General features: G+C 43.1%; 1 protein-coding gene across 1 annotated transcript in view; it reads left to right on the top strand.

Moving 5' to 3' along the window:
- The first annotated feature begins 4,197 nt into the window (after positions 1–4,197).
- The window catches only part of LOC118835834 (coiled-coil domain-containing protein 50-like), a 54,962-nt gene continuing 32,503 nt past the window's right edge, over positions 4,198–26,656 (top strand). Inside the window, exons 1-2 of the mRNA XM_036743115.1 lie at positions 4,198–4,498; positions 23,773–23,835. Coding sequence (XP_036599010.1) covers positions 4,450–4,498; positions 23,773–23,835 — 112 coding nt within the window. The 5' untranslated portion in view covers positions 4,198–4,449. The remainder of the gene's footprint in view (positions 4,499–23,772; positions 23,836–26,656) is intronic.

Here is a 26,656-nt window from a genome sequence, read left to right as displayed (position 1 = left end):
TCCTGCTTCCTTCCCCTCCTGGAAGGAATCAAAGTCTTCCTTGGAGAAGGGTGGGGGGAAAAGAAGTCAGATATATCTATTCTTACCTCTTTTGAATCCACACCTAGGTGGGCACACATAACCTACATAGGCAAAAATAAAACAACATGTATAAAGGGGCACACGTTTTCAGCTCACCTAACATGGAAGCCCTCATTTTCTCTGAGCTCCCCTACCACATGGGTATGAGTGGCCTCTTTTGTGTCTTTAAATTGGGCAGACTGAGACAGTAGCCCTTTTTCCTGCTGTGTGCAAAGGGTGAAGATCCCAGTTCATCCATAGCACAGGCGCCATGAACTGAACTATGGAGAGGGGAAGGACTTCCTTCCCCTGATCTCCCTCTTGCCCCTCAGCTCTGAGGTTTCTCTCTGGTCTGGGGATTTTTGTTTCTGATCTGTGTCATTGGTCCTTTTCAGTTTCAGGTGCCAGTAGTAATCCCCCAGCAGAGCTAGAGTCTGAGCCATGGCAACCATGGAGCCAGGAATTTTGGAGGGATATTGCAGTACATTAGGGGCTGCTCTAAGAAGCCCAGGGTGCCTGAGGACCAGAGGTAGGGTGTAGGGTTTGAGTCTAGAACTAGGACTGTGCTAAGGAACCTACTTCCCTTCCCTTCTCCAGAGACTAAGGTGGTATAGGGGTAGGGATTAAATATCCCAAGTTTTGGGAAGCAAGTTTGTATATTTGTGATATATATTATAAATATATAGAAATTATATTAATTATATATATTATTTATTATATTATATAATATATATAATATTATATATAATATTAATTATATTATATATAATTAATTATAATTAATTATAATATATATAATTATATAATATTAAATATATATTTATATATAATATTATATTAATAATATTATATATAATATTATATATAAAATATTAAATATATAATTATAATATATAATTAATATATAATTAATTATAATATATAATATTATAAATATATAGAAATTATATTAATTATATATTATTTATTATATTATATAATATATATAATATTAATTAATTATATATAGAAATTATAGAAAACAAATATATAAAATATTTTATATAAATTTATATAGATATAAGTATAAAATTAACTATATATATAAATTGTAATATGTTACAAATATAAACAAATACTATAATGTGATATATATTCCTTTGTTTTTTTTAGGCAATCTGCGTTAAGTGACTTGTTCAGGGTCATGCAGCTAAGTGTCTGAGCCCTGATCCTCCTGACTCCTTGACTGGTGTTCTATCCACAGCACCACCTAGCTGCATACAAATATTTTTTTGTAAAAATTAATCCAGCTCATAGAGGTTAAATGGAACAGGCTATCACCCCTACACTTGAGGAAACACCATCAGCAGGGGCTGCAACCATTTACAGAGAGCCTCAACACCCCCAAATTCCTTTAAAGGTACTGGACAACATTTAGGGGAGGGGGGAAATGTAACATCTGGCCTTCAGGCAGTGGGACCCAGGGCAGTCTGCATTACAGTAGTAGTATCATCTAACCCACATCTCGTCTATAGTCCTGTCAAACTGACCTTCCTGATGCTCTTGATACACAGTATTTCCTCCCCAGACACACGGCCTTCTTAGAACCAACCTCTTGGTAGTCTCAAGGCTCATCTCCAGGGCCACTTCCTTCAGATTCCCCCAGTTGTGTTTTCCTGACCACTGTGTATTTTTTTGCGTATATCCTTCTCACATTGACCTATCTACAAATATGTCCCATCCCCTAGAAGGATGCAAGTTCCCTGAGGGCAATGGCTGTCTCACTTTTCTTTGTCTTCTCTGAGAGTAGCACAGAGGCTCATTCATGACTTGGGAGTCATCCTCAACTCCTTTTCTTCTTTTGCCCCTCCCCCCATATAATTAATAATAATCACTAGCACTAATATAGCACCATATGCTTTATAAATATTATCTCATTTGATTCTCACAACAACCCGGTTATCCCTGTTTTACAACTGAGGAAACTGAGGAAAATAGAGATTTTTTTCAAGTGACTTGTCCAGGGTCATATAGCTAATAAGTATCTGAGGCACAATTTGAACTCAGACCCAACTGCTGCCCCAATCTGTTGTCAAAGTCTATTGATTTCACTTTTATAATATCGCACCAATACACCCCCTTCTCTTCCCTGAAACGGCCATCCATCTGGTGTGGGCCCTCATAGCCTCATGCCTGGACTATTGAGATAACCTGTTGGTTGGGCTGCCTGACACAAGTCTCTCCCACTCAGCTATCTGTCTTACTATCCCCTGGCCTATTTAATAAACTCAAGTGACTCCTTATCATCTTTAAGATCAAAAATAAAACCCTCTGTTTGGATTCAAAGCCCTTTATAACCTGGCCCCACCTATGTTTTCAGTCTTCCCACTCTCCCTCCCATGGACTCAGATCCAGTGACAACGCCCTGCTGATTGTTCCTCCACCTAGACCCTCAATCTCCTGAATCTGGCCATTCTCTCTGGCTGTCCCCCATGCCTGGAATGCCCTCCCTCCTCATCTCCTCTTCCTGGCTTCCTTCAATTCCCAACTAAAAATCCCACCTCTTACAGGAAGCCTTTCCTGACTCCCCCTTCGTTCTCATGCCTTCCAACAGATTCTCTCCAATTTGCCTTCCATACAGCTTGTTTGTACATAGCTGTTTGCACATTGTCTCCCCGATGAGCTCCTTGAGACCAGAGACTTTTGCCCACCGTGCCTGGCACAGAGTAGGCATTTAATAAATGTTTATCAACTGTTTATTTTTCATTTTTTTGCTCATGGGAAAGTGAAACAGGCTATGGCCAAGCAGACCAATTTTTGTATCAGCCACCACCCATAAACAGTCAGCATTTTACTTTTATCTCTATGGGATTTTTTTTTTAAACCAGGAAGTAATGTTCCTACTGCAAAGGTCAGTGAAGTAATTTAATTGCGACCCTGCAGCCTTCTGTAAAACCAGATCTGCACATGCCTGACTGGCTGGATCAAAGGGTTCCCAGTTCTTTGGACTGAAGCAAATTAGGAAGTAACCAGTATGGGAAGCTTACTTACATTAAAGCTTTCCAAGCCTGAGGATTTGTTATTGTTGTCTGACTTGAGGACAGCTGAAGGAAGGGGTAGGGTTTATTTGTAAAAAAAAAAAATCCCACAAAGACTTCCTTTTCAGGGTGATAAATATCTACTTTCTCATTTCTCATCTTTTCATATTTTTTTTTAAATTGGGACTGGGGGGTGAGAAATATGCTCCCTTTGCTTTAGTTGGCTCACTGGTAAAATGAAGAGGTTAGACTTTCTTAGGGGCAGCTGGGTGGCACAGTGGATAGAGCATTAGACCTGGAGTCAACAAGACCTGAGTTCAAATGTGACTTCAGACACTTCCTAGCTGTGTGACTCTGGGCAAGTCACTTTATCCTGTTTGCCTCAGTTTCCTCATCTGTAAAATGAGCTGGAGAAGGAAATGGCAAACCACTCCAATATCTCTGCCAAGAAAACCCCAAATGGGGTCATGAAGAGTCAGACAGTACCGAATAACAAGGCCATGCTAAGAATGGTTGGAAGAACAGTGAATCTTTACCCTGGAGATGACTTGGTGGGTTGGGAGGCATGATTTTTTTTAATCATTATATTTTAAAAGTATTCTGGAAAATTAGGCGACGATGGTGATCTTTCCCATTTTCCCCCGACAAGCTCCCCCACCCCTTTCTTCCCTATTCATTGTCCTTCTCTGCCCACCCCTCCACCCCGAAAGTGGCAGCCCAGAAACGCCAGGTTGAGTGTATTGCTCCAACACAAATCGCATTTTCTCTAGTCCCCATCTCTGTCGGATGGAAAGTCCTAACGGGCCTAAGAAACAGCAGGAGGGGACTTGGGCTGGCAAACACGGGGTCGCTGACCCTCCTAAGGCCTGAAGTGCCCAAGCCTTTGGAAGTCCCCACTTGGGGAGAAAAATTCTCAGCAGCCACCCGTGTATTAGGGGGTGGGTGGGAAGGAGGTGTGACCAAACGTTGGGATCCCAGGGGTGTCTAGGTGGCAGCCGGGTTAGTTTGTCGGGCAGGGTCCGGGGGACAGGGGTGGGGGGGATTCAGAGGAGAGGGGGCACGGCCGGAGGACCAGAGCTCCCACGGCTACTGGACCACCGGGGAGCACTGCAGAGGGCGGGGCGTGGGAACCTCTTTGTGGCCCGGGGGAGCAGCTCGGCGGGCGGAGCTGTGGCTGGACCCGGACCCCGCAGCCTCCGCGGCCTGCTCGCTCGCTGCCTCTCCGACTCCCCCATCTCTCCGGCAGGCAGGCAGGAAGGCGGACAGGAAGGCACGGGCAGGCGCGCGGCGGCTGGAGCTAGAGCTCGGGAGAAGAGCGCGCGGCGCCAGCAGCAGCAGCAATAGCAGCAGCGGGGACAGCTCCCACGGCAGGATGAGCGGGCTGCACGTTGACCGGGCCCGGCTGCCCGGGGTGCAGGAGGGTAAGGCCACTTCCCGACACCCTAGGCTCCCCGAGGGGCGGGGTCGCTGGGAAGGGAGGGAAGGGATCTAGGTGAAGCGCCATCCAGGTGGGCGGGGAGGGGTGAGGAGGATGCCAAACAAACCAGCTTTGTGCAGGGCATCTCCCGGGGAAGGGGCTCCCTAGGGCAGGGTGCTGAGCTTGGGGGTCCCCCTCTCCTGGGTGGATGCCTGCTCGGCTGCCTCTGGCGCCTCAGCCTTTGTCCCTTCCACCTCCGGCTGGCTCTCCACCCCTTTCCAAAGGTCCCCTCTATTTCCTCTTCTGACATCGCGCCTCCCTGGGCCATTCCTCTACAGAGCCCAGGTCCCCTTTCTCCAGCCCTTGCTCTAACCCTCTTGGGGCTAGGGTGTGTCGCTCAGGGCCATCAGGTAGCCTAGACTTCCCCTTAGCGGTGGAAATACCTGCTGCCCGGCCCCTCCCCTTCCCGGCGTGGATCTGAGGCTTAATCATTCCACTGCTTGCCGGGCATCGAGGGATAAAAAGACAAACATGAAACAGCCCTTTCCCTTATGGATTTAGAGGCGGAAGGGACTTCAGAGGCCATCTAGCCCAACCCCCTTCTTTTACTGAGGAGGAAACTGAGGCCCAAAGAGGTTGCCTGCGAAGTACCTTGCCCATGATCACAAAGCAAATAAATGGCAGGTGGTATTTGAATCCAGGTCCAGCACGCTTTACCCTGTACCAGGCTGCCTCTCAAGTCGCCTTAGTGTTGCAGTGAACCCCTAAGCTGGAACGCCTCAGAAGCAATCTACATGGTACAGTGGAGAGACTGTTGGAACCCAGAGGAGCTGGGATTTGGATCCTGGCTTCGCCCTATTGCTACCTGTGTGACATTGGTCAAGTCACTGAATCTCTGTCCTCCATGTAAAAATGACCATCCAATAAAATGAGGGTGTTGTATTAGAGCATCCCTTCTAGCCCTGGATTTATGCTAGTGTAAAATGGTGTATTGAAGACTGGGGGATGATGCTTAAAGATAGAGCAGAATATAGTAGAAAATCGGTCAGTAAACTTTATTAAGCACCTACTGTGTGCCATGGAAAACTCTACTGGTTTTTACTCTTCCATTAACCAGCAGTCACCTACCTCAACTTTCTGAGCCTCAGTTTCCCTGTCTGGAAATCCACCTCCAAGAGTCTCTGCTCTGTCTGAATCAAGAAAGCAGATTGTCATTTGTAGACACCTTTGTCAAGTGTCTGGAGACTCCTTGGTTGTCCAGCTTGAAAAGTCAGTCCCCAGTTTTATTTTTATGACTCCTGTGACTTTAATTACAAATAGTTCTCAAGAAATTACAGTGGAACCCCTTTATAATAGTATTGTCAAAGAACAGGGCTGACAGCTGTTAGGTCAACCAGGTCATGTCTGGCTTTGAGGCAGCTGATGGCACAGTAGAGAGACCAATGGGCCTGGAGTGAGAAGGAACAAAGTTCAAATTCAGCCTCAAACATTTGCAAACTGTGTGACCCTGGGCAAGTCACTTAACCTCTGTTTGCCTCAGTTTCCTCAATTGTAAAATAGGGATAATAATAGCACAGTGCCTGGCACATAGTAGGCACTATGTAAATGCTCATTTTTCCCCTCCTCCCTTTTATGGTGGCATTAGGTTTGGAAGGAAGTAATCTTTATTTAACCTTTTGGAAGATTTATGGGAAAACAGGACAAAGATTGTATGGAATGGAAAGGTTTAGAAGAGTTGTGATCTGTGTCAATGATTGTGGAATTTGCAAATCTTTCAATGTACCAAAGAATAATGGACTCCAGGGAAATGACTTGGGTTGTGATGAGGGTCATATTTTTAAGGTTCAGTATTTCATTTTTTAAAAAATTCACCATTTTATTGTTGAAAAACTAAAAAGGCACAAATGTGAGAAAAACAGGCTTTGTGAAATCCCGCTTTTCTTTTCTTAACAGAAGTTAACTAGCAAACACTTCCCACTCCTTTATAGTCACTGTTGTATAAGGCAAAGGATCGGAAACAGCTAATTTCACAATTGGGATGACAAAGGGGTTAGGAGTAGATTTTGCTTTTAAGAAGGAGCAAATAAAAACACCCTGTGTTTTTGTACAATAGAGAGCTTACTAGATGGATGTTTCATATATAATATTTCTTTCTAAGAATTGCAGAAAATGCTGCATAATTTTTAGCAAAAGGCAAAACTTTGGAGGGCAGGATTTCCCCCTTCCCCATATTATTAATGGGACATTCCCAGTAACAAAGAGCTTTAGAGAAAAACAATCTTTCTGTTCTGTCCTGTTCTTGAGATTCATAGGATGTCTTTTTATTCAAATGGAAAGCCACCCATCCCAGGGAAGCTTCATGAATGGTGGTTATCCCTGTAGGGCAGATTTAGGGATGTGTTATTTGCTCAGTATGCCTTTTAACAAATGGACAGGCCTCTAGCCTTGTAGTTAATCAAAAGAAAGAAAAACCAGGCATTTTGACACAGTTCAAGGGAAGAAATTAAGGCATCACTGGAGGTAATTGCACATTCCGCAAAGCAAGATGGAATTGTACAGAAAAAAACATGGCCTTAGCTCCGTGGGTGCCTTTACCCTGTATTTGTCTCCTGTAAAGAATATTGTTTTATTGGGTTTTGGTACAGGCAGAGCTATGCATGGCCTTCTTGGTATTGACAGTGAATCTCCAGGGAGAACAGTAAATCTGACAACATTCCTTTGTAAGGAATACACACGACGTAAGAGTATTGGCATTTTTTTTTTAAGACAATGCCAGCTCTTTTCCTCTGGAAGAAAATATCCCTCAGTATGCTTTTGTTCAGAAAGCAATTTCTTTGTTGTTAATGTTTTGAGACACTGCTAATGTCCTTCTGATTTAACCTATCCATGCAGCGTTTCCTTTCCGGACTATTTTATTAGTAGGTGCCACACCCCTCCCCATACTCAGCCTTCCCACATTTCAGGGGATTTTGAACTTTACTTTGCAATCTCATTTTAACAAACAACGTCTGGGGCCAAGGGACAGAGGTTTGCCTTATGCTCTGAAAGGCTCAGTTCCAGCTTCTCTTTAAATCACAGAGATTCCTTGGCTGACATCTGGCTGGTCCAGTATTGATAACAGATTACATATGTGTTATTTTCAGTATTGGAAAATGAAGGATCCAACTTCATGAATGCTATGTCTGCCCTTTTCAGAGCCTGTTTCTGCCTCTCTTCCTTTTATGGATGTGTCCAAGGAGAATAGACACAGACCCCCTAGGCCTCTAGATCTCAGTTCTCTCTTCTGTCAAATTAACATAATATTAGCACCTATTTCACAGGGTTCTTATGAGGCTTGAATAAGGTAATTTATGCAAAACACTTTGGAAAAAATAAAGTGCTTCATATTGGAAAATTATTCTGATCTTGATCAAATGAAGTGTTAATTGTAAAGTGCTTGGCACAATATCTGGCACATAGCACTAATTGTTCAAAGGAATTCAGATGGCAGCAGTCCTGGGACAACTCATCATCTTTCTACAGTTATTATTATTAATTATTATCATCATCATCATCAACATCTTTTTTTTTGAATGGGGTTCTGATAGAAACCATCCTGGGACAAGTCACTATCTTGATATCTGTTATGTTCTATATAAACTGGACTGTCATACGGGTGGATAAAATATCAGCTTTTTGTCATTGAATCAAAATGACAGGATATAAGCTTCTAATAATAACTAGAATTTCTGTAGGACTTTTAGCTATTTCATTTGATCCTCACAACATCCCTGGGAGGTAGGTGTTATCACTATCTCCAATTTACAAATGAGGAAACTGAGGCAAACAGGTCAAGTGACTCGCCCAGCATCACTCAGCTAGTAAGTGTCTGAGGCTGGGTTTGAACTCAGGTCTTCCTTACTCCAGGCCATATGCTCTGTGCACTATGGTGCCACCTAGCTGCTCATCTTCATACTCTGTATATGTCTTCCATATTGTTTACATGTTGAAGGTGAGCTCCTTTAAGACAAAGACCATGATTTTTACCATTTTCTGTATCCCCAGTGCTGGACAGCATGACTGGCACCGAATAACAAATGTTTGTTGACTTGACTGGGTACAATTCTGGTGGCAGCAGATCATCCCAAGCCTGTGCTACACCTTTCTGAGATTGCTAGGGTTGGGGTTCTAACCACAACACTTGTGGGCTAAAGTGACAGCGATTGTTCCGTTTTCAGTGTGAGCATTCACACCTACGCAAACACTACAAATCAGGGCTTGATTTATTGTTTTATTGGTTGTCTAGACTTAGTGTAGTTAGGTGGTGCCATGGTGCACAGAGTGCTGAGTCTGGAGTTAGGAAGACTCATCTTTGTGAGTTCAAATCTGGCCTCAGACACTTACTGGCTGTGTGACCTTGGGTAAGTCATTTCACCCTGTTTGCCTCAGTTTCCCCATCTGTGAAATGAGCTGGAGAAAGAAATGGCAAACCGCTCTAGTATCTTTGCCTAGAAGACCCAGATGGGGTCACAGAGTTGAACATGACTGAAACAACTGAACAACAAAAAAGACTTAAGAAAGTGGAGGGGAAAATGTACATAATACTCATTAAACTCAAAAAGGCATCATACCTATATGTATTTTTTCCCCGAGTCAGTTAAACATTTACCAGCACACCCCTTGGTTCTAGCCCAATCGGTGTTATTGCTAGAATCCACTTGCCCATGTTTCAGGTTAAAGACTAGCAGGCTTTTAACAGCTCCCACAGCAGACTCAGGGGACACAAATCCCCCTGAGGGACACCATCCATCCCTCAGGTGGGTATTCCTTTATTGCGCCACACCCATCCCCACCTCCTGTAACATGGACAATAAGTTATGCTTTAAAGAAGAGTTGTTAATTATTACTGTTATTATTAATAATATATCATGCTGTGCAATTGTCTTCGGTTGTGTCTGATTCGTTGTGACCCTGTTTGAGGTTTTCTTAGCAGAGATACTGGAGCAGTTGGCCATTTCCTTCTCCAGCTCATTTTACAGATGAGGAAACTGAGGCAAACAGGGCAAAGTGACTTACCCAGGGTCACACAGCTAGTAAGTGTCTGAGGCTGGATTTGAACTTAGGAGGAGGAGTCTTTTTGACTCTGGGCCTGACATTCTATCCACTGTGCCACATAGCTGACATGTGTGTGTATATATGTATATTTATGTATGTATATATCTGTATATATAATACAGATATATACATACATAAACATAGCTATACATACACATATATGCAGGAGGGAAGGAAGGAAGGAAGGAGGGAAGAAAGGAAGGAAGGGGAGAAGGAAGAAGGAAGGAAGGAAAGAAGGAAGGAAGGAAGGAGGGAAGGAAGGAGGGAAGGAAGGAAAGAAGGAAGGAAGGAAGGAGGGAAGGAAGGAAGGAAGGGGAGAAGGAAGAAGGAAGGAAGGAAAGAAGGAAGGAAGGAAGGAAGGAAGGGGAGAAGGAAGAAGGAAGGAAGGAAAGAAGGAAGGAAGGAAAGAAGGAAGGAAGGAAGGAAGGAAGGAGGGAAGAAAGGAAGGAAGGGGAGAAGGAAGGAAGGAAGGAAGGAAGGAAGGAAGGAGGGAAGGAAGGAAGGAAGGAAAGAAGGAAGGAAGAAGAAAGGAAGGAAGGAAGGAAGGAAGGGGAGAAGGAAGAAGGAAGGAAGGAAAGAAGGAAGGAAGGAAGGAAGGAAGGAAGGGGAGAAGGAAGAAGGAAGGAAGGAAGGAAGGAAGGAAGGAAGGAACGAATGAAGGAACGTAGTAAGGACCTAAGAAAGGAAGGAAGGGGGGAAGGAAGGAAGGAAGGAAGGAAGGGGAGAAGGAAGGAAGGAAGGAAGGAAAAAGGAAGGAAGAAAATGACTGATTATTTATTATCAATAATTATTACCACCACCAACAAAGATAATGTCGCCACCTTGACCCAAAGTGAGCCCCAACAGTGTGGAGTGTTACAGCTGGCTAGTCTCTCTCCATTGTTGCTGCTCTCCCAAGTTTTCTACAACTCATCAGCTCATCCTTGAAGTCATCTGAGCAGGCTGCCTTATGTGAAGCCATGTTTTCTGTTATCTTACAGGGACGCCTCTTCCCTTAGGTCTCTATTTGAGTAGTTCCCATGAGCTGGCCATAAGTTCCTTGGCACCATTTTTTATCTCTGTGTTCCTGGTTTCTAGCCAAGCACCTGGCACACAGTAGGCACTTAATAAATGTTTGTTGGGTTGGATGAGATTGCTCATAGATGCAAGGTGTGGCTTTGGATGAGAGCCCAGCTGTTTGGAAAATGTGTGTATTTTGTCCTCAGAAAGATCCAGGCTAGAGAGTGTAGAAAGTGAAGTCCAACAGTTTGGGCTGTTATCGTTTGTCCTTTGTTCTCAGGAAGGTGACGCCGTGATTTGCAAGTGAATTGGATTTAAGTGAGGCAGGGCTGTGCAAAGTCACTAGCCTCACTCTCACCTCCAGAGCCATCTGGGTCCAGTGGCCAGACATAGATCAGTACGACTGGAGATGGTCCTGGATGCAGTGGGAGACTTTTTAAACTAAGATCTTTCTCAGGTTTCAGTTTGACTGAGGCAACACCCATTCAGTGATTAAGGCTAGGTGAGAAATGAGGCAGAGAATGGCCTCTTTTAGCTAGTCAAAAAAGTGCTGGCTTGTCCTCCACATTCCTGGAGGTGCTGAGCAACAGTGGAAAGAGGGGGCTTTGAGTCAGGAAAGGCCTAAATTAGAATGTCCCTTCTGGTACTAATTGTGTGACTTTGGGCAAATCACAGAATCACAGTCTAAGATGGGGGTTCCTTACCTTTTTGGAGTCATGGACCGCTTTAATGGTTTGGTGAAGCCTGCGGACCCCTTCTTGGAATCATGTGTTTAAATGCATAAAATAAAATTATTGGTATTGTTACTAGTTATAATAACAATTTCTAGCATTTCTTTCAATCAATAAACATTTTTGTTAATTTAAACATTTTTATTTTCAGCTCTAAATTCCCTCCCTTTCTCTACTCCCTACTTTACCCATTGAGAAGAAAAGAAATACAACATCCATTATGCATATGAAGTCATGAAAAACTTATTTCCACGTTAGCTGACCTGGTACTCTATCCACTTTGCCTAGCCCCATAGTAAGCACTTGACTGATGCTTGTTGACTGATAGAGCATTTTTGAGTTGGAAAAGACCTCAGTAGCCTTCTAAGTCACTTTATCTTTATGAGCCTCAATTTCCCCATTTATAGAACAGGAATCATCATATCTGTAGCGCCTACCTAGGCTCTTGTGAGGATCAAATGAGAGAATGTATGGGAAATGTTTTGCAAACTTTAAAGGGAGGTATAAATGCCAGTGGTTATTATGACCAGTCTCTACTAACATCTTGGAATAGAACCATCACCGATTTTTCACAAGTAGGTCATTTTAAAAGTTTCTCATACATTTGCAAGTATGTCCCAGAATTTCAGAGTAGGGAAAAACTTCAGTGGTCAGCTGGTTCAAACCATGCTTGAAAAAGAATTCCCAGGATAACGTACCCATTATCTAGCTAGTCTTCCAGGGATAAAAAAAAAAATAAACCAGCTGGATGACAGTAGATAGAGCTCTAGGCATGTCGTTAGGAAGATCTGAGTTCAAACATGGCCTCAGATACTTCCTAACTGTCTCCTGTATCTGGACAAGTCATCGTAACCAGGCAAAGTGGGATACTAATTGTATCTACCTCCCAGGGTTGTTATGAGAATAAAATGAGATTATATCTGTAAAGTGCTTTGTAAAACAGAAAGCGCTGTGTAAATGCCAGCTCAATATTGTTATTATTGTAAACTACAAACCGCTTGGTTTGGCATTTTAAACACTTCACCATCTTACCCCTGATTGCCAGCCTGATTTTACATTAGTCTCTCCCTGTGAATTCTTAAATTCCAGCCAAACCGATCTCCTTCCTCCCCTTGGCCTCTAAGAATCCTTAGCTTCCACCGCACCAAGGCTGGGGTCAGGATCCGCGTCATTCTTGATTCCCAGAGTTGTCGTCTTACATGTATATGTGCTGTGTTGCCCCTACAGAGTGGAAGCTGTGGGAGGGCAGGCACCATTTCCTTTTGTTCCTTCCCATTCTTTCTCAGATGCTGGTTTCCCTTGTCCTAATCTCTCCAGTTGCTGGCTTCTCTCTCCCCTCCCCCCCCATCACTCACTTTCTTGGGGACAAAATCACTCATAAGCGAACGGGAAATTCTAATTATGCTCAAATTGTTCCCTAATATATCACTGTCATTGGAACAAATTGACTTTTTTCAAAGTAAGCATTATAGCAGAACTGTTTATTTTGCAAATATGTCGCCAATTTGGGGAGTGGCCTAGTGGATAGAAAACTGGGTATTCAACAAGGCTGGCCTCTGATTCATGCTGGCTTTGTGAACTTGGCCAAGTCACTCTCTATGCCCCAGGTGCCTATCTAAAACTACAAATTGTAGAATTGGTATAGTTCTTCATTGGTAGAGGGAGTTTTATCACTGGGAGTTCTTTATTTAGTGTAATTATGGGCCTGCTCTAGTATTTCATATTGACATACGTAAACTCATGTTGGCTTTTCCCTAGTAGAATGCAAACTTCCTGAGGGCAGGGTCTGTTTCATTTTTGTTTTTGTAACCCCCCCCCCAGTGCCTAGCACAGTGTCTGGTATATAATAAGCACTTAATAAATCCTTGTTGAATTAAATTATACCAAGAGGTTAATGGAGATTAAATGTGATTGATCTCTTAGAGAGTTTCAAAGTTTTGATTACTCTTTAGAAGAAAAAAAAGAGTTCACCTGTAATCTGTGTTGCTGGGGAGGCTGAGGCTACTGTAAACTCGGGGAGGTTTGCGCTGCATGGCACCAATATGGTGAATACCCAGAAGTGGGGGGGGGCACCAGGCTGCCTAAGAAGGGACAAACCTGGCCTAAGATGCTTACTAGCTGTGAGACCCTGGGCAAGTCACTTAACCTGCCTGTGTTTCCTTAATAGTAACATGTGAATAATGAAAGCAACTGCCTCTCAAGGCTGTTGCGACAATCAAACGAGATGATACTTCTAAAGTTCTTAGCATATTGCCTGGCATGCAGTCGGTGCTTAATAAATGCTTGTTTCCTTCCCGGGTAAAAACGGAGTAGGTCAAAACTCCTTTGCCAATCAGCAGTGGAAACCAGTCCATGAGTTGCCCCTATATCTCCAGCTTGAGTGGTAACAGGGAGACTCGGTCCCCAAGGAAAGGGAAAGGAGGAGAGGGAAGGGAAGAAGAGAAGAGAGGGAGGGGAAAAGAGACAGAGGGAAAGGAAAGGGAAAGAAAAGAAGGGAAAGGAAAGAGAGGAGAGAAAAAAGCAAATTACACATCCTAAAATTAAGCTGCCCTTTGAAACTTTCTTGAAAAATGTCCCACCGTCTGTTGGGTTGCTTTAAAGGTGTATGCTGGTATTAAAGCTGTGTACAATCGGTTTCATTTCCATTTAATGCTGTTTGGCTTTCCACCTTTGATTTGACCAGGAAGATGGTCTAATACTCACTGAAACTGACTGAGAGATTCCTGCTCTCAAACCAACTAAGATTGCAACTCTCCCCAAATTTGACAGGAGGGATAGGATTGAGGAGGGAAGGAAGGGAGTGAAGGAAGGAGGGAGGGAAGGAAGGGAGGAAGGAAGGAAGGAAGGAAAGAAGGAAGGAAGGAAAAGAGGGAGGGAAGGAGAGGAGAGAGAATGCCTATCCTCAAGAGCTTACATTCTACTGGATTCCCTGAAGTATTTGGTCTAAATTTAACATTTACATTAGTAATCTCCCTCAGTGAGGAAGGTACTACAGCTGTCACCTCCATTTTACAGGTGAGGAAACTGAGGTTTCAGGGACCAGTGACTTGCTCATGGTCACAGAGTAGATGCCAGAGAGAGTATTTGAGCACAGGACTGCACTACACTGCCTCTCAGCTGAGACCTGAGGACTCATTTTTGTTCCTCTCCCTATCTGTACCGGTAGCTCTTTATTACTTTGAGAGACACGAGTTTTTAGTTAAAAGAGAAGCCAGTGGCTACATCCAGCTCTTTGCTTGAAAAGGAGAAAAATCGGATCGCCTTTGAGATCTGTGTTTGTCTCAACACTTAAACTAAGACTAGTGGATTTAAATACTCCAATTCCCTTTCGGTGATGATGTGCAATCGAGTGTCATGGAATTCTAGCTCTCTTCTGGGCTCTCTCCCAAACCCCACTCAAACCTTTTTTAGGTCTCCAGCTTATAACTGACTACTTCTTGCCTCAGGGTTCTAGCAGTAACCCTGAGGGAGTTGGGTTTTTCTGGTGTTGTTGCTCACAAGCTCCCATCCAGTGTGCTTCCCAATATCAATTAACCAGCTGATATCAGTTAGTTTTTACAAAGGGTTCTATATTGAACTGTTATAGTAAGAACCCTTGGTGTAAAGCATTCCCCCCCCAGGCCAAGGGGCATAGTGTTCCCCACACCAGGTATCTAGCAAGAGTGGGTTCAAACTTAAGAAATGTGTGGCCTAAGGATAACTCACAGTTTCTGGTTACTGGAATTTCCTTTTCCCTGCTCCTTGTGCAGCTCTGCTTCTGAATCAGTCCCCCTCTGCTCATCCCCTAGAGTCAATCCTGAAGCTGCCTCTTCTTGGAATGTCTAGTTTGTCCTTGATGTGTCCCAGTCCTAATGAAGACAATACCATCAACCACTGCCATTTTAGGGACACTGATACTGATGCCAATGGGGAGTCCAGAATTCACAAGGTCACGCCTTGATCAATCAGAGGGGGGAAGGGGGGTAGTCCATACTCCCTTGGTCTCATTCCTATCTGCCCTCCACTTCCCTCTGGTACAGACTTAAGGGGGCTGCTTTCTCCGGGTGTTACAGAAGCTTGACTGCCTTTTCTTTCTACAATCCCTTCTCTGATAGACCAAAGATGTGGCTAATTCTTTCGGCCAGTGCCAATACATTTGGTGTATCTTCTGATTTTATTCGAGGGCTCAAAAAATAATTCACTTCTTCCAAACAAATTAAGAACTTGTTCATCCCTAGTGTATGGAAGAGTCAGGACACAAATGAACAATGATAACAAGATCTAGAACTGAAAGATTTATTTGTTGTTGTTTAGTTGTGTTTGACTCTTTGTGACGCCATTTGGGGTTTTCTCAGCAGAGATACTAGAGTGGTTTTGCTATCTCCTGAAGAAACTGAGGCAAACAGGGTGAAGTGACTTGCCCAGGGTCACACAGCTAGTAAGTGTCTGAGGCCGGATTTGAACTTGGGAAGATGAGGCTTCCTGACTCCAGGCCCAGCACTCTATGCACTATGGCACCACCTAGGTGCCCATAACATTCATATAGACCATCTAGTCCAGGGGTGGGGAACCTGTGAAGTTTGAAATTCAGTCAAAGGGCTGCACTTGAGGACCTAGAAGACTACATGTGGCCTCGAGGCCGCAGGTTCCCCACCCCTGATCCAGTCCAAACCCCTTGTTTTATAGATTAGGAACCTGAAGCCCAGAGAGTGCTAAATGATGCTCCCCAAGGTCATGTTAGATGGTAAGTTAGTAAGCCTTTGAGTCTCGGTGCCTGAAATAAGACTAGTGGGTTAGTAAATGGCTGAGCCCTATTTCAAACAACTCCCGGTCCGATGCTGCTTTTTCTGCACCACCCGCGCCTAGGCTGGCCTTCATTCCCTGGTTTCATAGTAAACTTCCTTCCTTCCTGTAAATCCCGCAGCCCACTGAGATGGTGACCTTTGGGAACCATTTAAAATTGTGTTGGAGAAGATCGATGAAGGGAAATAAAACGATGCCTTCTTTTAGGTCATCAGCCAGGGCCTGTTGCTATCTGTGATGTCACTGTTTTCCTCCTGCCAAGCATTATATGGTCGGTTCCCCTCCAGTATTATTCCATGGCGCAGATAGGAATCATTGGCTGTCATTCATTCTCCTCCTTCCCCTTCCAGGCCCTCCTCATTATGAATTTCCATTGAGAGGTCAAACTGCTGAGCCCACAATCTTTTCCTTTTGGGGTCTCCCCACCTCTCCCCTCACTAGGTTTCCTTAGACAACACCCTTTTGTTTCCCTCACTCCCCAGGAGACAGCGTGGACTCTCCAACTGGCAGCCAGACGGGCCTTTCCATCACCTCCTAATATGGTTTAGCAGATACACAAGATCTGGACGCCCTGCCAGTGGTCAGAGAAATAGATCATCAGCAAATAGCTTTGAGGCCCTTGACTGGGCAGAGGCTAGTAAATTTTAGATGAGAGGGGATTAAATTCAGAGCCTGATGGAATCTGGAAGACTCAATTCCCTCATTTTACAGATAAAGAGGTTAAGTGATTGGCCCAAAGTCACAGAGCTATTGGGTGGTAAAACTTGGATTTGAACCCAGGTCCTCCAACTTCAAATTCAGTAGGTCTTCCAAAGCACCATGATGCCTTTAGCTGTAGGCATAAAAGCGTGGTCCAGAGAAAAGACCAGAATCCAATTGTAACTATACAGATCAATCAACAAGCATTTATTAAGGGCCTACTATGTGCCCAGCACTGTGCTGTAGGTAAAAAATTATTGCCTTGGAAAGGAAGTCAGTTTTTTCACATGAAACAAGAGTAAAGAAAATAGTTGAAAAAGATACGAGAGGAGGAGGAGGGAAGAAGGGGGAACTCCCAAGAAATGGTAAATACAGAAGTGAGAAAGTCCCTGCTCTCAGCAAGCAGGTAGGTACAGAATGAATTTGAATGCCACTTGAAAATTATAATTTAAATAACTAAAATTAAATTAATTTAAATAATTTAATTATACTGTCCTTTTGTGGAACTGAATTTCTGCCAGGTTCAAAGAGCCACAACTGTATAAGACTCCCAGACAAAATGTATGGTGAAATATTGTCTTTCTCTGCGGGAAAATATGCCTCCCTTTCAAAAGATGATCCAGATTGCTTTGGAGATGCTCCCACAGGGAGTCAATTGAATAGAAACTTATTGGATGTTTGCTTGTTTCAGGCACCAAACTTAGGCCTTGGGAGTTTAAAGACAGAAATTAAATAGACCCTGCCTTTGGAGAACTGTACATCCTACTTGAGGGCATGGGGAGAGAGAATTAGATCAACACAGCTGCATAAGCCAAACCAAATTGTGTATGTCATTATACACAGCAAACTCAAGAGGGAAAGGTGTGGGAGGTGGCACCTGAGCTTGTGCTTTAAAGGGTCCTGAGAGGGGAAGGTGAGGAGAGAGTACATTCTGGCCATGGGAGACCAGGCGTAACAGGACCAGCTAGGAAAGACGGCGTAATCCCAACAGCAGATGCATGGCAGGGCCTGATGAAATGAGAATGGAAAAGAGGGGGCCACCACATAGAGAAGGGCTTTCAATACCAGGCTGAGCAGCTGGAATTTTGTTCTAGAGGCAATAGGGAACCATGGTGGATTTCAGAGGAAGGGAGTAGTCTGTGTTTTAGGATCGCAATTTTGGAAACTAGAAGTAGGGAAACCAATCAGCAAGCAATTTCAACAGTAGAGATAATAAATGTAAAGCACTGTGAAAACCTTAAAGTGCCATCTCTATAAATGTCAGCTATTTGTAGCATAATTATCATAGGAAAATGATTAAATTTATATATTGTGTGGTAAACTGGTAATTGCTTTGCTAATGATTTTTAGACTTTTCCATTAAATGGAAAGACTAAAACCTCAGCTGTTGTATCAATTCCTGGGTTTCTTTTGTTGACCTACGCTATGGATAGGCAGCTAGGTCTTGGAATCTGGAAGACTCATCTTCATGAGTTCAAATCCAGCCTCAGTCACTTACTAGCTGCATGACCTTGGGCAAGTCACTTCGTCCTGTTTGCCTCAGTTTCCTCATCTGTAAAAATGAGCTGGAGATGGAAATGACAAACCATTCTAGCATCTTTGCCAAGAAAACTCCAAAATGAGGTCATGAAGAGTCAGACACAACTGAAAGACAAAAACACTGTGGATCCTTGTGACTCCCCAGACCAGAACTCTCTATCTATCACTCCCTTATGTGCACTGTCTCCCCCTGTTAGAAGTAAGCCCCTTGAGGGCAGGGATTGCCTCTCTTTACACACACATACACACACACAGACATATGTGTATATATACGTATATATGTGTGTGTACATATGTACATGTATGTACGTGTGTGTTTGTCCCCAGCTTAGTACAATGCAGGCCAGGCATATAGTAACTCCTTAATGAATGACGTTCGTTCATTCGTTCATTTCTGCATCTCAGCAAAGTTCACTTTTATACTTATGACTCCCAAATAATATCTCTTGTCCTCACACCCACGTTCCAGTTCTGCATTTCCAACTGCTTACATATTTCCCCCAGATTCCCCTTGTCACTTCAAACTCAAGTCTCAGATTAAACCAGTCACCTTCCCCCGGCTTTCCTTCCTCCATTGGCTGCCTCTGTCAGTGTGTAATCATCCTCCCAGTCAACCAGACTCACCACCTCATATTGCACTGTGATTTATCCCTCCTTCATTCTATTCCTCCCCCCCGCCCCCCGCCAGCTACTCAGTTTTTCCTGTGAAATATTACTCATTCATCCCTTCTCTTCTGGGCTCATTGCCACCACCTTCTGAAATCAAAGCTTTTTATCACTGCCTGGATTTCTTTAGAAGCCTCCTTGGGAATCTCTTTGACTCGTCTCTACCTTCTCTAATCAGAATCTTCCACCATTACCAGATTAAACTAGGCTGGATTTTCATCATTCTCTTTCCTTCTTGCTGAAAAATCTTCAATACTGTTTTCCACTATTATATGTTAATTTTTTTGCATGATTTTTAACAAATCATCAATGAACTTCTGTTTTTATATCACCCTCATTTCCTAATGTATTCCTATCCTTTCCAGTCCTTGTAACAAAGAATTTTATTTTTAAATTGGGGTTGGGGGAGCGGGGAAGAGGGTAACAATTTGGTAAAACTTACCAAAACATCAAATGAGCCTGTGTGTTTTCTACCCATAGCTCCTAACCTCTGCAAAAATTGAAGCAGGTGCATTTTCTCATCTCTTCTGGGTCATTGTAATTATGCATGACTCAGTTTGGGTTTTTGTTTTTCCCATTTAAATTATTGTAGTGACTACATTGTTTTCCTGGGTCTGCTTATTTCACTGTGCATCAGTTAATTTAAATCTTCTCATGTTTCTCTGAATTCTTTGTATTTGTTTCTTAGGGCACAATAACATTCCATTATATTCACGTACCATGTCTTATTTACCTATTCCCCAATTAAAGGGCATCTACTTTATTTCCAATTCTATGCTATGAATATGTTGGGATATAAGGAATATGCTGGTAAATGTTTAACAACTGGCTCTCCAAAAATACCAAGGTGAACTTGTTCCGTTTGTTTGTTTGTTTGTTTTTGGCAGGGCAATTGGGGTTAAGTGACTTGCCCAAGGTCACACAGCTAGTACATGAGGTCGGATTTGAACTCAGGTCCTCCTGACTCCAGGGCCGGTGCTCTACTCACTGTGCCACCTAGCTGCCCCGAACTTGTTACATTTTTAAGTTTTATCTACATTATTAACATTTTCTCTATCACTTTCTTTAGTCTAGATAGTAAACAAAATAATAAATCATACCATGATTTGTGGCCTTTGCTGATTTCCGTAGTGTAAAAGCTCACCCTGAAAAACAAAAAATTTAACAATTTAACAAAGAGAACATACCTCTTTGACTTCCTGGCAGTGAAATCTCTGGGTCAAAGGGTATGAAACATTTTAATTACTTTTTAAGCATGATTCCAGTTTGCAATTGCAGAACGGTTGGGCCAATTCACAGCTCTATCAATAGCACATTAATATACCCTTCTTTCCGCAGGCCCTCCATCACTAACCGTTCCCATCTTTTGACATCTTTGCCCATTTGCTGGGGGTGAGGAGAAACCCCAGAGTTGTTTTGATGCTTGTGTTTCTTCAATTAGTAGCGATTTGGAGGATTCTTTTTTTCAGAAGTGTTTGCTCATATCCTTGGATCAATTATCCATTGGGATAATTGGATCCATTTGCACCCATTGGATCCAAATTATTGTGCCTGACTTTCAAGGCTTTCATAATTGTATGTCCTCAGGCAGTGTGGTCCAGGAGAGAGAGTACTGGATTGGGAGTCAGGAGGCCTGGGGTCACATCTTGGCTTTGACATTTGCCACCTGGACAAGCAAGCTAACTTCTCCAGGCCTCTTCTAGTAGCCAGAAGAGGCTCTTGAGTTGACCTAGGTCAATTCCTTCCTTTAACAGATGAGGACACTAAATCTTGGAAGGTCAAGTGGTTTGTCTCAGTTCACGTAGGTAGTAAGTTCCAAGGGTCAGATTTGAGCCAAGAGTTAATGCTCTTAACCAGTGAAATGTTACATGGGAAATATAAAGGCCTCAATTTAGGTTCAGAAAATTAATTGTACCAAGTACAGGATGGGGAGTATAGTTCATAATAGGCTAAGAGAGTGCCAAGGGATAAATTGGTGGCCAAAAATACTATTTCAGCACTCAGATACACTAATAAAAAATATTTTTCCAATTCAATTTAATTCAGCAAACATTTAAGTGCTTATCATGTGCCAAGTTCTGTGCTGGGTGCTGAAGATACAAGGACAAAAACTAAAAATACCTACCCTCAAGGGTCTTATATTTTATTGAGGGCATGCCACTTAAACACAGCTAAATAAATACCAAGGATGTTGAAGGGTAGAGAGTGGCGTGATCAGACCCATACTTGAGAAAGATCACTTTGACAGCTGAGTGGAGGCTGGATTGGGGTAGGGAGAGACTTGAGGAAGAGAGACCAACCAGCAGCTATTACAGTAGTCCAGGTGTGAGGTGATAAGGGTCTGCACCAGGTTAGCGGCAGTATCAGAGGGGAGGAGGAATATGCAAGATATATTATAAGGGTAGAAAGGCCAGGCCTTGGCAGCAGCGTGGATATGGGGGCTGAGAGTTAGTAAGGGACTGAGGATGACATCTAGGCTCTGAGCCTGTGGAACTGGAAACATGGTGGTACCCTCAATGGTAATGGGGAAGTTTGAAAACAAGGAGGGTTTGGGGGAAAGATAATGAGTTCATTTTGGGACATGTTGAGTTAAAGATGTCCACAGTCTGAGATGTCCGAAAGGCAGTTGGAGACTGAAAGTCAGCAGAGTTGGGGGCAGGAATCAACACCAAAGAGATGGTCATTAAATCCATGAGAGCTGATGAGATCACCAAGTGAAGTAGGATAGAGGGAGAAGAGAAGAGGGCCCAGGACACCCACAGCTAGAGAGTGTATCCAGCAAAGGAGACTGAGAAAGAGCAGAAAGAGCAAGCGGTCAGGTAGGTAGGAGAAGGACCAGGAAAGGGCAGTGTCATGGAAACCTCAAGAGAAGGAAGTATCAAGGAGAAGAGCCTCAAGGCTGAAGAGAGGTCAAGGACAATGAGGACTGGGGGAAGGCCGCCAGATTTGGCAGTGAAGAGAGCGTAAGTAACTTTGGGGACAGCAGTTTCAGTCAGATGATGAGATGGAAAGACCAACTGCAAATAGTTTGGAAGACAGTGGGAGGAGAGGAAGTGGAGGCACCAGTCTAGACAGCCTCCTCCAGGCACAAAAGGGAGGAGAGAGATAGGATGATAGTACTGACCGAGACTGATTGAGACAACTTGCTTTCTTTCATTGTCCGATTAAATTTTCACTAGGCACCTCAGAAATTTGCAAATGCTGCAAATCAGGGCTTGATTTATTGCTATTGTCCAGATTTAAGAAAATGGTAATAATTCGCATTAAGCTTTAAAATGTGTTATGCATATATTCCTCCCCACTATCTCCTATGCTACCCTCCCCCCCCCCAGAACTGGTTGTTAAACATTTACCAGCACACCCATTTGCCAGCCGTATTGTAGGGTTTTCTGTTGCTTGACAAGTGGAGGATTTTGTATTTCATCCTAGAAGCAACAGGAAACCATTGTCCAAATCAGTGGAGGTAATGAGCCCACTGTACTTTGCCCTGCAAAATTTGGAGAGTTTTGTGTTTGATCCCAGGGCCCAGGTTTTAAGAGGGACATTGACAAACAAACATTCCATGGGGGAATAATGAGGATATTGAGAATTCTGTGAATTCTCGAGGGAACTGGGGATGTTGAACCCAAAGGGGAGAAAACCAGGGAAAAAGAGGGACATGATAGCTGTCTTCAGTGATGTGAAGGGATGTCCAGTGGAAGAGAGATGAAACCAGAGGTTCTTAACCTACAATCCATGAACCTGAGTTTTTTTTTTTAAATCTGATATCTATTTCAAGAGAATTTGTTTCCCTTTTGATCCTCTGCATTTTGTTTTATCCATTTAAAAACATGATTCAGATAAGGGGTATATCCATGTTGTCCAGTCCTATCACTCATGCCTGACTCTCCACTACCCAATTTGGCATTTTCTTGGCAGAGACACTGGAATGGTTTGCCATTTCCTTCTCTGGCTCAATTTACAGAAGAGGAAACTGAGATAAATGGAGTTAAGTGACTTGCCCAGGGTCACCCAGTTAGTAAGTGTGTGAGGTCAGATTTGAACTCACAGCACCATCTACTATCAATTTTACTAGAATTACCAAAGGGAGCCTTGACACACAAAAAAAGGTTCAGACTTTTTCTGTTTGCTCCAGGAGGGCATAAGTAGGAGCAGTGGGTGGTAGTTGTAGGTAAAGGACCACAGCTCAGTGTAAGGTGGAACTTCCCAGCAATGAGAGATATCCTTAAACTGGTGATGTGTATCACTGGAGATGGTTAACCAGCTGCTGGATGACTGTTTTGGGGGGACAGGGGGTGGGGAGTTGCTGGCAAGTTGAACCGAATGACCTCTAAATGATCTCACCAGATCTGAACCTAAGGAACTTTATAGAATCTCTGGCCCGGTCAACCCCCTCCTTTCACAGTGAAGGAAACTGAAACCAAGACAAATTAAGGTAATCTGGTCACATAGGTAAGGGGCCCTTCCAACTCATAGCCTCCCTATTTCATGTGTGGCCTATCTTCCATCTAGAATATAAAGTCTTTAGAGGGCAAGAATCATGACATATGGTTGCTTCTGTATCTCCCAAGGTCTAGAGCACTTTGAGAGTTTTCCATGAATAACGACTGACTGAGACCACTTGCTTTCTTTGACTGTCCAGAAATCTCATGTGATTAAAGGTCCAGGCTCATTCATTCTCAGTACTTGTACAGTGTTGAAAGGAAGCATTATTTCCGCCAGTCAATTGTTATCTTACATTTTGTTGGTTTTTGGGTTTTTTTGACAGTTTGTCAAGATTTTGCTATCCTTGAAGATGGAGCCCTGGCCCATTGCTTGCAGAAACAAGAAAGTAAGTGTTTAGAAGCCAAAATTAGCAACAGCATTAAAAAAAAAAGGACTCATCGAAGCGTCTTGTTTTTTACATCACAAATATTTCCCAGCAGCTGTTATTCTCCCCACCTCCCCACCCAAAGACACAGCACGTGGGCAAAACAGTCAACACAATGACGGATAACATCTATATGGAGGGGAGGGGATGTTTTTAATTACGTGTCCCTGGAGCCAAGATTGGTCATTGCATTTCATCTGAGTTCTTCTGCCTTTTAGTTATTATGGTTATTTATGTTCTAGGAATCATTGTACATGCTCTTCTCTTGGCTCCATCTATGTTTAAAAATACATTTGTATTCATGTCTTTTGTTTCCCCAGAGATCCAATGCTTGTTTAAATGTCTAAATGCTTGTTTCCTTCCTTCATTTCTATGTTCAGGAGCGGGATCTCTGAGTAAGATACAGAAATTCTTTCCTGATCCTTTGTAATTGATTGAACTTTGTAAAGTTGAGGTTTTCCTCCTGTCCACAGATCACAAAGGGTGGTAAGGTTAAGAATCGACGCCCAACCTGCTTCCTAGACTGGGGTTCTGCCCGATTGGTTCTTGGTTTCTACCTGCCTTTAGTTGTTTATCAGTATAATGTTATTTGCACGTGTAAATTCGATATTTCAAAAAATAAAAATACTGTAAGTATAAAAAATAATACAAAAATGAAACAAAGAAAAATAAATTAAAACCAGAATGAAAATAAATAGGCAGAAACAAACAAATACATGTATAAATGCATGAATAAATAAATGTTTATCTTTCAGGCCAAGCAGGGTTTTTGTAGCTCCTCCCTGCCCTCCCATGCTCAGCGAAATACTTTGCTAGCCTTTCATCCAGGGTATTTCAGTCATCATTTGGACAGACAGGCGATGCAGTGGATAGAACACCAGGCCTGGAGTCAGTTCATTATGTATTTTTTAAACCACCCCCAAATGATATTGCAATTCTCCTGCTTGTGTTGACCGACTGCTTGATGATAAAAATTTGCCATTCAGTTGTTTCAAACTCTTCATGACCCCATTTGGGGTTTTCTTGGCAGAGATACTGGAGTGGTTTGCCATTTCTTTCTCCAGCTCATTTGATAGATGAGAAACTGAGGCAAACAGGGTGAAGTGACTTGCCCAGAGTCAGACCGCTAGTAAGTGTCTGAGGCTGCATTTGAACTCATGAAGATGAGTCTTCCTGACTCCAGGATTGGTGCTGTATGCACTATGGCACCACTTAGCAGCCTTCTGAGATTACCTTCCAACTACTCTGTATGTAGCCTATATGTCCATAATTATGTATATGTTATTTTCCTCATTAGAATGGAAGCTTCCTGAGGGCAAGAATTATGTTTTTGCTAGGAAGCATCTGAGGATGAATTTGAACTCAGGTCTTTCTGACTCCAGGCCCAGAGTTCTATCCATTGAGCCACCTAGCCAAACAGAAATTGAGTGACTTCCCCAAGGTTACACAGTAAATGTCTGAGGCTGGATTTGAAATCAGGTTTTCCTGACTCCAGGACTCCATTCTCTATCTACTGCACCACCTACCTGCAATGTCTGACACATAATAATCTTTAATACACGTTTTGTCATTCAGTTGGGTCTTCCTGATTCCAAACACAGCCCTTCTGGCACTTTAAAAAAAATCCTTTATTTTTCAAGCTTTTTCTATGCATTGTTAACCAATTAAAGAGGTCTCAAGATGAATATTGGGATGTTTGCCCCCCACTTAAAGTCAGAAAATGGATATCAATGTGGTACCTCATTATCCAAATGTCTAATCCTTTTATTTCTCCACTTACTTCTCCAATGGAATTTTTTATTGTTATTTTAATGGGCAGTGTTCTTTTAATGGCTCCCATTTTAGTACTTAATGGAAAGCAGGCTGACATAAAGATTTTATAGAGAAGGTACATTAAAAGAATGGCACAGGGATGACCTCCTGGGAGAACTGACCTCTCCTTGATCCCCTGTGATCTGAGCAAATCATTTTCTCTATCCTGGCCTCAGTTTCCTCATGTAGAAAATGAAGGAATTGAACTAGATTACCTCCTGCATCAGTAAGGCAAGATTCATGACCTTGAAGAGGACCATGAACATGCCAGCATAGTTTGGAATCACAAAGTATGAGACTCTCTAGGTAGAAGGCAGGAGTAGTATAACATTTATTTAGACACCAGAGGATCAAATCCCAGAACCAATAACCCCAATTTGACATAGCAGTAATTGTATTCCAAAACCAGTAAGTCCACCTCAACGTAACAATGAGGAAATTATAACACATTATAACAAAGTATTACAACAAGAAACCAAGTCATCCTGTAACCTTCCCCTCTGCTGGGGCCTTTCCATAAACACTCATGAGTCCCAACTGTCTGCTTGCCTACGTTCTCTCCCCCCCCACAGTTCTCTGGGCTCCTCAGCTCCCTGGTTTCTACCCTCCACTCTCTCTGCAGTTCTGTCAACTCGGGGTTCTTACTCCTTCTCCTTGGGCTGAATTCTGAATTCTGACCTTGCAATGGCTACCTTCTGGGTATATTTACACTTCTTTAGGGCCCTAGGGCTTCATGCCCAATTAGCAAGAGGGTGTAGGCCTAGGGCTTAATATTTAGTAAGTAAAGAGTGTAGGTCTGGGGCTTAGCACCTATTAAGTAAAGGGTGTAGGCCTGCCTACAAACAAGGCTTTAATCAAGTTTCTCTTAACTAGCCCCACCTGAGGCCTATTGAATGGGTGGGAAAGATCTTTAATCACTGATTGGCATCACACCTCCTAGGGCCCTTCCATCTCTAAATAGGGAGGAGGG

Source organism: Trichosurus vulpecula, chromosome 2 (assembly GCF_011100635.1).
Source record: "Trichosurus vulpecula isolate mTriVul1 chromosome 2, mTriVul1.pri, whole genome shotgun sequence".
NCBI lineage: Eukaryota > Metazoa > Chordata > Mammalia > Diprotodontia > Phalangeridae > Trichosurus > Trichosurus vulpecula.
Note: the sequence above shows the minus strand (reverse complement) of the source record. Positions and strands in the feature narration are given on the sequence as shown.